Genomic DNA, 14,344 nt, shown 5'->3' on the forward strand with positions numbered 1-14,344 from the left:
TTTCGACTGTCATTTACGGAACTCATGGTAGCCGTAATTTCCTTCTTTTGTTTAGTTTTCCAGGAAACTATTGATTTAATATAGAAATAGCTTACTATTACGCTGCTTCCGCTTATTTCGCGCTATCCGTGTTGAGATTTCTTTTTCGTGATGAAAATATCTCACAAATGTTATCCCCCTCTGCACCGCATTCTGTAGTATTTTGGTATTAGAGTCGCGCAGGGACAGTTTGGACGCGATCCAGTCGTGCGCTGAGCTCACCCGCGAGCGCGCAAACAACAATACAATTTATCGGAAACTGATAATCATTTCATGCCGAAATCTAGAGTTATACAAAGAAACTGTGTATGTGTGTGTAATAAAATTTCGTTGAATATCTCGGACTAAAGTGTAACTACCAATATTTGTTTAAGAACTTTTGCTTGTGATAATTATGTTGTAAATTTTTAACTAAACTCTGACCTGTTTAATCATAATACGTGTAACTAGAAGCATTTATTAATTCCACAAGATAAAATAATATAATTCCTGTTAAGACCAACGCGTAAACAAATAAAAAAACAAGCTTCCTACTATTTTAAGCACATCGTAAACTGTGCAAACTGAAGCACATAAACAAGATGGCTTCTAACCGGCACGCGAGTTCACTTATAAATCACAATACGTTTATTTGTGTTCTCATCTGCCTCTTGCTTCCATCTGCGCCAAAGAGTGCGGCGAGGACGTTTGATGATAACCGGCGAGTGCCCAATGAAGACGGAGGACGAAGACTGACCCGAGAATACGATCTGAGACAGGGTGCACTCAGAGGGTTAATTGTAAAACCAAGTCGTCAATACGACTTGCAAAATGTTGAAATGTTTTTGGGTATACCTTACGCTGCACCACCCGTGGGCAACTTCCGTTTTATGCCACCGGGTAAGAAGATAATAAGGACATATCTATATTATAGAATTATTAATAAAATTCATATTTTCGCCTTTTAAGTTATGAATATATTTTTAACTATAATTTGCAGCCAGTGCACCGTCATGGTCCGGTGTAAAGATGGCAACACGATTTGCTCCTGTGTGTCTACAATCGCTTCCTGTGAAAAAAAAAGATGATCCACAGTCCTTGGGTAGGCAGCGGTACATGGAGCGGCTGGAGCCATTTTTAGCACATGAGTCAGAAGACTGTCTATACCTTAATATCTACGTTCCTTATAGAGGTAAATTATAATCATCTTTCTAGCATTGTCCAGGCATTTTGACACGGCTCACTAGGGCACTGTTTTATGAAAGCGTATGTCATCCGCCTTCCAATACCTAGGCGGGAAACTAAGCCTTATTGGGACTAGTGCGGCGGTTTCCTCACGATGCCCAAAGGGCAATATTAGGTACGTACAAATAAGAATACATTACACTACTTACAATTACTATATGTTCTGTCGTGTGAGATATCTGTATGACAGATTTAGTATGAGTTTAAGTTAAAATGTGTATTTATTTTATCTTTAATACTTCTCACACGGTCTATTTTCAAAAAATGTTTTTGAAGATTTGCAACGAGTCTAACGCACATCAGAATGTTAAAAGCCTTGGTACTTAGATACATATTCTTGCTACTAATTTTTTTAACGCACTTGCTTGTATGACTTTTTTGAATCATAAATAGATACGGAACCCTTCAATATACATATGCACATGGCCATTTTTAGGGTTCCGTACCTCAAAAAGAAAAAACGGAACCCTTATAGGATCACTCGTGCGTCTGTATATCTGTCGGTCCGTCTGTCACAGCCTATTTTCTCCGAAACTACTGGACCAATTAAGTTGAAATTTGGTACACATATTACTTACGTAAGTTTGTGACCCAAAGACGGACATGTAACCTTAAACATGGGGGCCACTTTGGGGAGGTAAATAGAAAATTTATTGTGAGAATCTCAAATATAATTATAATATTATTTTGTAATTTTAAATAAAATAAATAGTTTAGAAGTTATTGATTGATTGATTGATTGATAATTTATTTGTCAATAATAATTCATTAATGACCATCCCCCCCCCCTCATCCGAACATGTGTGTGTTCTTTACATCTAAATGACAGGAAAACCTATTAGAAATGTGGAGTAAAGCGCGAGTCGGACTTAATTACTTAGTTTTTGATCCGACCCCTACTACGGGTTTTTTAAAGACATTTCACTCGCGTATCACATTAAAAATACATTAATAATTGTGTAATGTAAGGAACCCTTGAAACGCGAGTCCGACTCGCACTTGGCCGGTTTTTTCTTAAATTGTAAATATTAATCGATGTAAAATTACAGGTGTTAATAGTATTTTATACAATCGTGATATAATAGAGAGCTTTTCAGTCGAGTACCGTGTTTAAGCAACGAAGCTTGCTGAGTTGCTTAAGTTAAGGTACGAGATTGAAAAGCTTGATTATATCACTATTGTATACAATACTTTTTCTACGAGACAAAAAAATAATATTTTCAACTAGTAGAATCATATACTTAGGTAAACAAACCAAAAGTATACAGCTAAGATACGCGAGCTGCCGCAGCCCGCGATACCTTCATACTCGGACGCCCCCGGCCGCGGCCGCCGCGGGCCCGGCGCCTCCGGCGGGTTGGTCAACGACACCTCCTCGTAACTCATGATGCTCCGCGTTAAATTCAATTTTAAGACGATTCTCGCTGATTTGGCCTTGAGCGTCTCAGCGTCTCTCTACCCGCACCCCGCTCACTGCGATCGTACGTGAATTTCGTCTCGGTGCGGCGACTGCGGCGGAACGAGGTTCAAAGAATAACCTACAGCCCAGAGGCGCGCGGCATTTGGCGCCATACCTCGTATTTGTGTATCTTTTGCAGATATTTTGTTGTTTGAGTATGAGTAGATTATGCGTGTAGTGGTCGTAAATTATAATAAAAATATATTCCCTTATGCATTATACTTTACAAGCCTCAATTAGTTAATTTGTGTTTTATCTGTTTCTTACAAATAAATACCTAAGTCAAATCGACGGATTAAGATTTATAGCTAAAGCTTGGTATGTACTAAATTGAGGCGTACAGTGCGTTTATTTTATACAGTTTTTTTATCCGTAATAAATAAATATAAATAATGCCATTAATAGTTAACTTATAAAATTAAAGTACCTACTAGCTTCATATACTAATACAAATGTGTTATTTTTCGAAGTTCGAAGTTTTCTCAATCATTACGTGGGAATATCATCATTATTAGGGTTCCGTACCTCAAAAGAAAAAAACGGAACCCTTATAGGATCACTCGTGCGTCTGTCTGTCTGTCTGTCCGTCTGTCACAGCCTATTTTCTCGGAAACGACTGAACCAATTAAGTTGAAATTTGGTGTATATATGTAAGTTTGTGACCCAAAGACGGACATGTAAAGTAAACAAATTAATTTTAAACACGGGGGCCAGTTTTGGGGGGTAAAAGAGAAAATTAAAAAAAAAAGTTTTTCAAACTATATCGTGTTACATATCAAATGAAAGAGCTCATTGTGAGAATCTCAAATGTATATTTTTTATAATTTTAGGATAAACAGTCAATTCAATTCAATTCAATTCAATTCAATATATTCTTTACTCAAATAGGCCTAGCAACAAGCACTTTTAAATTGTTTAGAAGTTATTCACGAAAATAGGCAAAAAATGAGCATTCCCCCCTTTATCTCCGTAACTACTAAGTATAAAATTTTGAAAAAAATACACAAAATAGATCTTTACCTATAGATCACAGGAAAACTTATTAGAAATGAGCAGACAAGCGTGAGTCGGACATAATTATTTAGTTTTTGATCCAACCCCTACGGGTTTATTAAAGACATTTCACGCACGCTTCACATAAAAAATAAATTGTTTAATTTGAGTAATGTACGGAACCCTTGGAACGCGACTCCGACTCGCACTTGGCCGGTTTTTATTACAAGCGCGCCACAACCAAATCAGCGCTTTGCAGTCATTTTTTTTAGTGGTTAACGGCTATGTATGATGAACCCCTGTGGACGTCAGCCGCCGCTCCGTTGATGGGTTGAGGAATGGCAGCCACCGAAACACGCAAAAAAAATTGTTATCGCCTCCCGCTTGATACTGTGTCAGATGATAGTTTAGATGCTATTGTGAATAAAAAAAATGGTCAGCCGGTTGTATCTCGGTGGACCGTCAGCTGGTCACATGAACATGTAAAAAAATCTTTTCAGTCATCGCATCCCATTTCATACTTTGTCAGATGGTAGTTTAGATGATATTGTTAATAAAACAAATCGTCGGCCGGTTGTATCGCTGTGGAAAGACCGTCAGCTATTAAAATATTATTGTTAGTTTAAAAATAATTTTAATTGATTTAGCCGTTTAGTAAAAATAACCAGTTAGCCGCAAAATGGCCTGTTTTATTATTTTTATTACGGTAAAACTATAAATATCCGGAAATAAGTTTAATTTTATAATTGTTGAACAATAAATGAAGATTCATATATATTTTTTTCATAATTTTTTGTTTACCCATTTAGAAGACATAATACACCAAGTTGACCCAATGAAATAATTACTGAAATCCAGAAGGAGATACAAATAATAATAATAAAATAATAAAACGTTTATTAACAGGCAAGGATCACCCATGAAAAATTTACAGACATAACTACAATTACACTATTTAACACTAATTACTACTTAACTAAACCTACAATAAACATAATAGTACGTTTTTCCGTAAATAAAAATACGATAGGCCATTTTGCTAGTTCTTAATCGATTAAAATTATTTTTAAACTACAAAAACAATGTTTTTTAAAAGGTACTATTCATACATACAACGTAATAGGTAATAGGTAGCTTATGTTAAATCAATTATTTATTGTTTCGAGATGGAATGGAACATTATTCAAAACGTAAAACTTGAATGACATTATAATATGTCGGTTAAAAAACATTTATTTATTTATTTCAAATGAAGTTTTCTCAAACATACGTATATCATAGTATATTATATACGGATATTATCATTACATTCATTGTAATAGACCGCAAAATACCGTGTTGCGCTCGCTAATGCGCGTCGCAACCAAATCAGCGCTCTGCAGTTATTTATTCTTTGGCCACAATAACTCCGATATTATAGCACTTTGCTTGTGCATAAGCGAACATAGTGCAAGGAAGGCACGGAGCGACGAGCGACACAGCCTCCTCGTCTCAAAGCTGGCACACGACTGCCGGCCACGCCATTTTCAGGCTGCATACGCATGAAATGTGGAAAAACGTTCGTTTTCTTAAGAAAATATTTTTTTATTAAGAAAAGCTATGTTGCATTTGTAGAACCTGTTAAAACATATTTGTTAGTTTGAAAATAATTTTAATCGATTAAGCCGTTTAGAAGTTATAAGCAAAGTTAGCCGCAAAACGGCCTGTCGTGTTATTTTTTTTTCGGTGAAACTACAAATTTCAGGAAAAAAGTCAAATGTTGCGATTGTTGTCCATAGAGTGAAGATGCATATATATTTTTTTCATAATTTTTGGTTGACTCATTTAGAAGTTATAAGCTCTAAAAAGTAACAGTTTTTGGCCAAAAACTGCGCGAAGCGCCTTAAGACAATTGTTTTACTCGATTGTGGCCACCGTAGCCTATGGAGACTAACAAGCAACGCTAAGCGGTTATCGTAGGATATGGATGTTGCTATATGAAGGGTGTCACATGCGCGTTTATGACGTATGACGCAATTGTTGGCCAACCAATCACAAAGCAGATGCGACGCAGCAGCGTGTTTAAGTAGGCTAATTTGCATTGAAACGAGTCTCCTTAAACAAGAAATATTTTACTGAAATGTACGAAGTTCTATTTTAAAAAATTTTATAATTGACTAAACCGTATCGATAAAATTCTTATGCTTGAGTCGGAAGTGCCATAGACTATACAACGTTGAAAAGAGTAAGGTTGTAGTGTTGCATATGAAGTCGTAATACTCAGATTATACTCGACGAGTAGAAAAACATGAACAAAGTTCAATATACGCGATATAATCCGTTTTCATAGTTTTATTTCATGAGTAACTATCGCGGTAACCGAAGACAATATTATGAACAAAGTTGGTTAATTAAAACAAAAATTTGACGAGTAAATATATTTTAGCTTTGCGTATTACTTATTTCTACAGCAATAAATATTATTTTGTCCTTCCTATAATAAAACAGTATTCCAAACACAACCCAACTTTAATACGTAAACACAAGTCCATCCTTCAATTTAGAAAATCTATTTTAGTGGACTGAACGTGTTGAAAATAGTTCACATGCTACGTGCGTGATGGCTGGACTAATGAGGTACTGGCATAAAAAAATTAGATCAATTTTATTACCTAAAAGGTGTGTTGAATTAAACTTGATGAATATAGCCAACGGTGGATAAGGTATGGTGAAGAAAACACGTATTAGCAAATACTTATTTAAACAAATAATATAGCACAATTTCAATGACATAGCTACTCGTAGGAGGATTTATGCGACTGTTGGACTTAAAAGGAATGTGACGATGTCGAAAAAAGTCTAGTTCCAATCAATATTTTTGTCTTAAGTATTATAAAACCAATGAATTGAAACGTTTTAAGACGAAATACCTACCCGTGCGAAATCGCCTTTTCATACAAACGTAGTCCTCATTTTCCTCTATAGATATTAACTAAAATTATTGTAAATATTTTGACATAATTTGTTGTATATCAACCAAAGCTGTTAGATTTTTTCAAATATTTAACTATTTTAAGTTTTAAGGGCTTTTAAAAATTTGTATGAAAACTGTTTTCGGTCCTCATTTTTACAATAATAAAAAAAAAACAAAAAAAGTCAAACGTAAGGGCATAGCTATGGTCGATATACATCAAATTATGTAAAAATATTTTCTAGAGAGGAAAATGGGGACTACGTTTGTATAGAGAAGCGGCCGTCCTCTTTCCTCTTAATCTAATTAAGCCAAAGTATAATAATGTTTACTATCATGGTATAAAATAACTTTGGACTAAAATGGAAAACGGCAGCGGATTAAAATGTCTACTTTGAGACGAAAAGGTAGCGGAATTTTTCCTATATAAACGTTCCTGACTGATGCATCCGTGGTTCTTAACCCTATCCCATAGCAATGATTTTCTAAAGACGAATTGATAATATTTTCAGTATATGCGTCGGACTGTTTTGCTTTTATAATACTAGCGACCCGGGTGCAATGCTGATGTATTATATTACATATAAACCTTCCTCTTGAATCATTATTTATAAAAAACCGCATCAAAATCCGTTGCGTAGTTTTAAAGATCTAAGCATACATAGGGACAGACAGACAGCAGGAAGCGACTTTGTTTTAGACTGTGTAGTGATATATAGGGTAATTTTTGACCAGTTAACCGTATTTGAATATGTCATTATAGATCAGAAGTAAGTACCACATTTTTGAAAAACTTACTGGTACTTTTTTGTCATTTGTATCCATCATATGGTCACTGTACTCGTGCAATATTATGTCAAGCACAATACATCACTAGGAAGGGATAGTGGGACCGGATCAGAGGCAAACTGATCGTAATATTAAATCCGTCTTGGTCAGACTCGCAAAATCGTCCAACTCGTTGGGGGTTGTTGGCATTAGTATTTTATGCAATCGTGATATAATAGAGAGCTTTTTAGTCGAGTACCGTGTTTAAGCAACGAAGCTTGCTGAGTTGCTTAACTAAGGTACGAGATTGAAAAGCTTGATTATATCACTATTGTATACAATACTTTTTCTACGAGACAAAAAAATAATACTTTCAACTAGTAGAATCATACCACCAAACCAAACCGAAACCAAAAGTATACAGCTAAGATACGCGAGCTGCCGCAGCCCGCGATACCTTCATACTCGTACGCGCGCCGGCCGCCGGGCCCGGCGCCCCGGGCGGGTTGGTCAACGACACCTCCTCGTAACTCATGAGGCCCTGGTACCTGCTCCGCGCTAAATTCAATTTTAAGATAGTTTTTTTCTCGATTTTGGCCACCGTAGCCTATGGAGACTAACAAGCAACGCTAAGCGGTTTTCGTAGGGTATGGATGTTGCTATATGAAGGGTATCACATGCGCGTTTCTGACTTATGAAGCAATTGTTTCTACTACAACTACTAAAATAAAATGTTTTTGTTGGCCAACCAATCACAAAGCAGATGCGACGCAGCAGCGTGTTTAAGTAGGCTAATTTGCATTGAATCGAGTCTCCTTAAACAAGAAATATTTAATCGAAATGTATGAAGTTCCATTTTCAAAATTTTTATAATTGACTAAACCGTATCGATAAAATTCTTATGCTTGAGTCGGAAGTGCCATAGACTATCCAACGTTGAAAAGGGTAAGGTTGTAGTGTTGCATGTGAAGTTGTAATACACAGATTATACTCGACGAGTAGAAAAAAATTTTTACAACAGCCTGAGCTGTGAAATAAAAGAGGCGGCTTCTTACGAGCTATTTGTTAAAAAGTTGAAAGCGTTTTTAATTGACAAGGCATTTTTCACAGTGAAAGAATTTTATACTAAGTTTAACATGAAATGATTCCCAGTGTATTTTATTTTATTGACATTTGTATTTTTGATTTTTAATGGTTTTTTATTTTTGACATTTGTATATATTGTGTTGTGTATTTTTAATTTTATTTGTATTGCAATTTTTGACATGTGTTTTTGACATTAAAGATTGATTGATTTGATTGATTGATTGAGTAGAATGTTACAGCCAATCAGGGCATCGCATGTACTTTAATGTAAGACCACTTGCTCATCAAGCGCACCTGTGACCAACGCTAAGGTAAACCAGTACGAGAGCAATCCTTAATTATGCAATGGATAGTACTTCAAGGTTTAAGTTACAGTGGCTAAGCCTTACCTGCGCTCTATCGTAATCATAATAACACGCAGCCTAGTGTCATTCATGTCATTGCAGTTGCAGTACAGGCTTGACGTCGCCGTCGCGTTTAGTGCCCTCTCTAGTTACGAAGGTTATACGGGTCCCAAGGTCATATTGTGCTGGTTCTTTCGATATCTGAATGCACCTTGAGCTCTCTCTGTCTCTTAATACCATTAATCATTAAATAAGACCTACCTAAATAATAAGAGACCGCTGGTGGCCTAGCGGTAATGGGGCCCACTGACTATCAGTCCGCCGGACGACATCGGCCTGTCAGTTGTTCGGAACTGTCAAATTTTTGTTCTAACTGACAGGCCGATATCGTCCGGCGGACTGATAGTCAGTGGGCCCCTTTAGAGCGTGCGACTTTCAATCCGGAGGTCGCGGGTTCAAATGGTTTAGTTTACCCTCTGGGTTGGAAGGTCAGATGTCAGTCGCTTTCGTAAAACTAGTAGACACTTACTAGTTTTACGAAATTCTCGGGATTAGTTGCCAAGTGGACGCCAGGCTCCCATGAGCCGTGGAAGAAGCCGGGACAACGCGAGGAAGATATAATTAAGTATGCATGAAATTTCCCTCACAATGGTATAAATAATATTGTGATCGCATCAGTAGAGCCGGAGCAGCTAACAACTTTCAGACCAGCCCTTTTATACAAGCTTTTGCCTGCGACTTCGTCTGATATCTTTCTTATTATCTTCTATCGTCTATTGTATCTTCGTCGAATTTGGGCAGCTTATTTTTTAGCCAATCTGCTTTTTATTGTTTCCCCCATGCGAACTTCCACCCTCTTTAGACCCCTTAAAAGGCGGCGGCTAAACTTTCATCGTGTGGTAGCCCTATTCTCCCAGAAGCAGCGTCTGCTCGTCAGGAAGGTGTCCAGGTCTTGAGCTATCGTGTCATACACTACCAGCTTTCACCCCCTAATGATGAAAAATGAACAAACATTCTTTATTTCTTACAAAAAGGTAAGGTTTATTTCAAGATAATTTTGATTCCCTTTACAACTTTCATTCCCATTGTTACAGCTATACGGGGATAAAAACTATTTTATATCCTTCCTCGAGACTCAAACTATATTTATATTTAATTTCAACTAAATTGGTTCAGCAGATAAGCGTGAAGAGGTAACAGACAGACATACATTATAGACATATTATGGATTGGTTACCGTCACCTTCCAGGGGGTAGTGGGAGGGTTCCAAAGTTGTGCGTAGTATTATGTATATCCTTACAACCTTATAATATAAGGCATCATTTGGCTAAGTAGTTTGAATCATCTAGCTTTGGGGGCAATCTTCCAAGGCTGTCCTGCTACACTCTTTGCAATCTAAAATAGGTGCTTTTCTTGTAAACATACGTTACACGACTTTTTTAAGTAGCTCCAGGCAGAAACATAAGAGGGATAAAGGATGACTCTCGTTAGACCGGACCGTGACCGGGCCGGGGCTTCCGGCGCTTCTTTTTCTATGGAAAGCATCACGTGATCACTTGTTATGTCATAGAAAAGTAAGCGCCGGAAGCTCCGGCCCGGTCACGGCCCGGTCAAACGTGAGTCATCCTTAAGTTCGCCTTCGTACTTGCTATTCTGTGCCATATTTGTGTTCTGTGTTTTGTACAATAAAGAGTTTATACATACATACATACATACAAATATCTTCAATGATCACTTGGACCTAATACTTTAATATGTTTTATCGAACAGAATGTCCTTGTTACGTCTATATTTTCTTGGCGAATAAAATAAACTACGAGGGCTGATCCGAAAGTTGTTAGCTGCTCCGGCTCTACTCATGCGATCACAATATTATTTATACTATTGTGAGGGATCTTTCAGTACTTATTGAAGTGGTGTAAATACATTTTTAGAAAATGATTAGTTTATTTTTTATTTTGTTTTACAGTGGAGTCCGGTTAGTACGACTTCGCATATAACAACCAACCGGTTATAGCGACGTTAGTATAGGCACATGTTTGGTTCTAGTATGAGCTACTATGAAAGTACAACCGTTTATTACGACTCCGCTTATAACGACCGACCGCTTTTAACGACGGAAATTGACACAAAATCCGTCCGTCAAGTCCGGTTACAACGACGAGCGACGTAGTTTATACAAATAAATTGTTGGTAAAAAGCTTACTCCGTCCCGCGCACCCAACTCCTCTCCCCCCTTTGACTATGCGCAGCAAGATGAAATAGTCATATGCCTTTTCGTAATCTTGCAAGCTAAATAAAACCCACTTCCCAATATTTAATTAAGCTCAAACTGCACAATGCACATACAAAATTATGTAAGCTGGGTGACTGCAGTATTTTGGACTGTCACCCACTTCTGACGATGGACACAGAAGGTGGCCATAGAAACTGTGTGATAAAACAACCCAACGTTTTTGGGTTTGGGTTTGTTAGAATTGTCTCAATGAGTATAAGTTGCGTGTTGAAACAAAAGTACACAGTCAGCGATAAAGGCTTGTATTAAAATTGAAAATTTTGGCAAAAAACTTTTTTACTGCTTGATTGCTGATGTACGATTGTCATTTTTATTAAATCCCCAAGAATTATGACTTTTTATTTTACGGGATTCGAGTAATTTGCGGGTGATACGCGTACAAAAGTGGCTTCTTCCAAACACACAAGTCTCTCCATTTAAGACCAGATGTCGTAATATTAACGTAAATATAAATATTTTAATTGTAATGGTTTTTTTTCTTTGATGATCGCATTAATAAATATAAAATGATGTAATTCTTTTGATTAAAAATATATATTAAAATTGGCAGTTCGTTTAGTACGACGTCCGGTTATTACGACGTAATATCATTATATCAGTGGTCCCTTGGGCGTCGTTATTGTACTGCTACTGTACTTCGACGCGGCTTTATATTGAAAATGACATTCGCCATTTAAAATTTTATAAATTAACGTAAAAAATTAAATTTTATATATTTATATTCATACCTATATATTATATTATTATTAAATATTTAATAATAATAATAAATATTTAATTGCCTAACCATCAGTCATGAAAATCAGTAATTGAGACTCCATATATTATGTGCTGTCAATGTCATTTTATAAACAGTATTGTTAAAAAAAACAATTAGTTTTTTTAGGTGCTGTTAATTACGAATCTCGACCGTTTTTTTACATGTACATCGTTTTAATTGAGTAAACATTATTATGATTTAATAGGTGTCAACAATGAGTCATTTCATTAAAAGTAAAAATTTCTGATATCTAAATATATATATACATATAACATTAATTATCGATTAGAATAATTAGTCCCGGGTAAATTTAAGTTCGATTTTCAAAGATTTCAATACGAACATATTAAATATATTAATAACGGGTCACACACGTATTTTACGCTCCTCGACAACGCTCCTCGGTACGGAGTGTAACATGTCGAGCGTTTTCGACTTAATTTACGTGAGTGACCCGTTATAAATATATTTAATATGTCTGTCTCACGGAAGTTTTGTTACTAAAATTTTAATACGAAATTCATTTAATTGTGCCTAAAACTGCCGTTTTTTCTAAGGAATTCGTAACCATACGAAACAGCTTTCAGTTAAAAATATACAATAATAAAAAAAAATCGCATTAATTAAAAAAACCAGCCAAGTGCGTGTCAGACTCGCGTTCCAAGGGTTCCGTACATTACACAATTTAAACAATGTATTTTTTTATGAAATGTAAGTGAAATGTCTTTAAAAAACCCGTAGGGGTCGGATCAAAAACTAAGTAATTAAGTCCGACTCACGCTTGACTACACAATTCTAATAGGTTTCCTGTGATTTATAGGTAAAGAACTATTTTGTGTATTTTTTTCAAAATTTTTGACCCAGTAGTTTCGGAGATAAAGGGAGAATGGTCTTTTTTGCCTATTTTCTTGAATAACTTCGAAACTGTTTATCCTAAAATTATAAAAAAAAAAATTTGAGTTTCTCACAATGAGCTCTTTCATTTGATATGTAACACGATACGATATAGTTTGAAAAACTTTTTTTTTAATTTTGTCATTTACCCCCAAAACTGGTCTCCATGTTTAAATTTTATTTGTTTACGTTACTTGTCCATCTTTGGGTCACAAACTTACATATGTATACCAAATTTCAACTTAATTGGTCCAGTAGTTTCGGAGAAAATAGGCTGTGACAAACGGACAGACAGACGCACGAGTAATCCTATAGGGGTTCCGTTTTTTCCTTTTGAGGTACGGAACCCTAAAAACAGCCATAATTAGCATTGAAATATCCCACACAATGGTATAAATAATATTGTGACCTCATGAGTAGAGCCAGAGCAGCTAACAACTTTCGGATCAGCCCTCATATTTCGTATAATGTAATCATAATGGTTGCCTCTTTTTTGAGTATACACCTATAGATGAATTATAACAAAGTTAGCCGGTCTTGAAATTTAGACTTAAGTCTTCTGTGGGGTCTCTATTGGTTCCCATACATTTTTATTTTCCATTTTCCACCATAATTTTTATTAGTCATTTGTTGTCAATAGGCATAAAGTATACAATATAATTTGCAGTTCCGATTTTTGTAGGTCATCATTATTGTTAGTCATAGAATTTGTTAGTCATAATATTCAAGTCCAGATGGTATATCATTACATAATGTTGAAGGCAATAAACTTGCTTGTAAGAATTGTTGTAAGGTCTTTTTTCACCGGTCATAACCTAACCCAACCTGCTTTTCTAGTAGCATTTAGGTTATGTAAGGGTCACAGTTCTAACCTAACCCGCTTTTCTGATAGCAGTTTGGTTCTGTAAGGGTCGCAGTAAAGTTCTAACCTAACCTAACCGACTTTTTTAGTAGCAACAACTACCTATATTAGTACGTTAAAATATATCTGAATAATTATTGATAGACATTTGATTGAATATTATAGTCATCAATATTATAACTTTTGTAATTATAGTCTTTAATATTAGTATAGATCTTTAATATTAGAAGTATTTAGTGTTATACACGATTGTTACACATTATTAAATTGTAAAACGGGATTTAATCGTGTATCGTGTTAAGATTTCCTCCGAGGTTTCGAGGACGGCGTTGTGTCAGTAGTCTCGGAGACGACTGGCTAAAGTTGACATTAATATCTTCTAGCCGCGCGAGTTTTTCGAACTACCTTAAGGTATCAGGTCTTAAAGGGCCCACTGACTATCAGTTCGCCGGACGATATCGGCCTGTCAGTTGTTCGGAACTGTCAAATTTTTGTTCTAACTGACAGGCCGATATCGTCCGGCGGACTGATAGTCAGTGGCCCCCTTAAAGGCAGGTTTAGGTCGCGTATTTAAATACGCGATTGAGTCCCGTTTTACAATTTACTAATATTTAGTGCTATACTTAACAAAATATATTTAAGGTGCTAACAAATTAGTCACGGATTAG

At 36.0% G+C, this 14,344-nt stretch overlaps 1 protein-coding gene across 1 annotated transcript in view; it reads left to right on the forward strand.

Annotated features, from left to right (window-relative positions):
* The first annotated feature begins 257 nt into the window (after positions 1-257).
* LOC134754159 (uncharacterized) overlaps positions 258-14,344 on the forward strand; it is a 108,444-nt gene continuing 94,357 nt past the window's right edge. Inside the window, exons 1-2 of the mRNA XM_063690280.1 lie at positions 258-918; positions 1,019-1,210. Of these exons, the coding sequence (XP_063546350.1) occupies positions 621-918; positions 1,019-1,210 (490 nt within the window). The 5' untranslated portion in view covers positions 258-620. The remainder of the gene's footprint in view (positions 919-1,018; positions 1,211-14,344) is intronic.

This window comes from Cydia strobilella, chromosome Z, assembly GCF_947568885.1.
Source record: "Cydia strobilella chromosome Z, ilCydStro3.1, whole genome shotgun sequence".
In the NCBI taxonomy this organism is placed as follows: domain Eukaryota; kingdom Metazoa; phylum Arthropoda; class Insecta; order Lepidoptera; family Tortricidae; genus Cydia; species Cydia strobilella.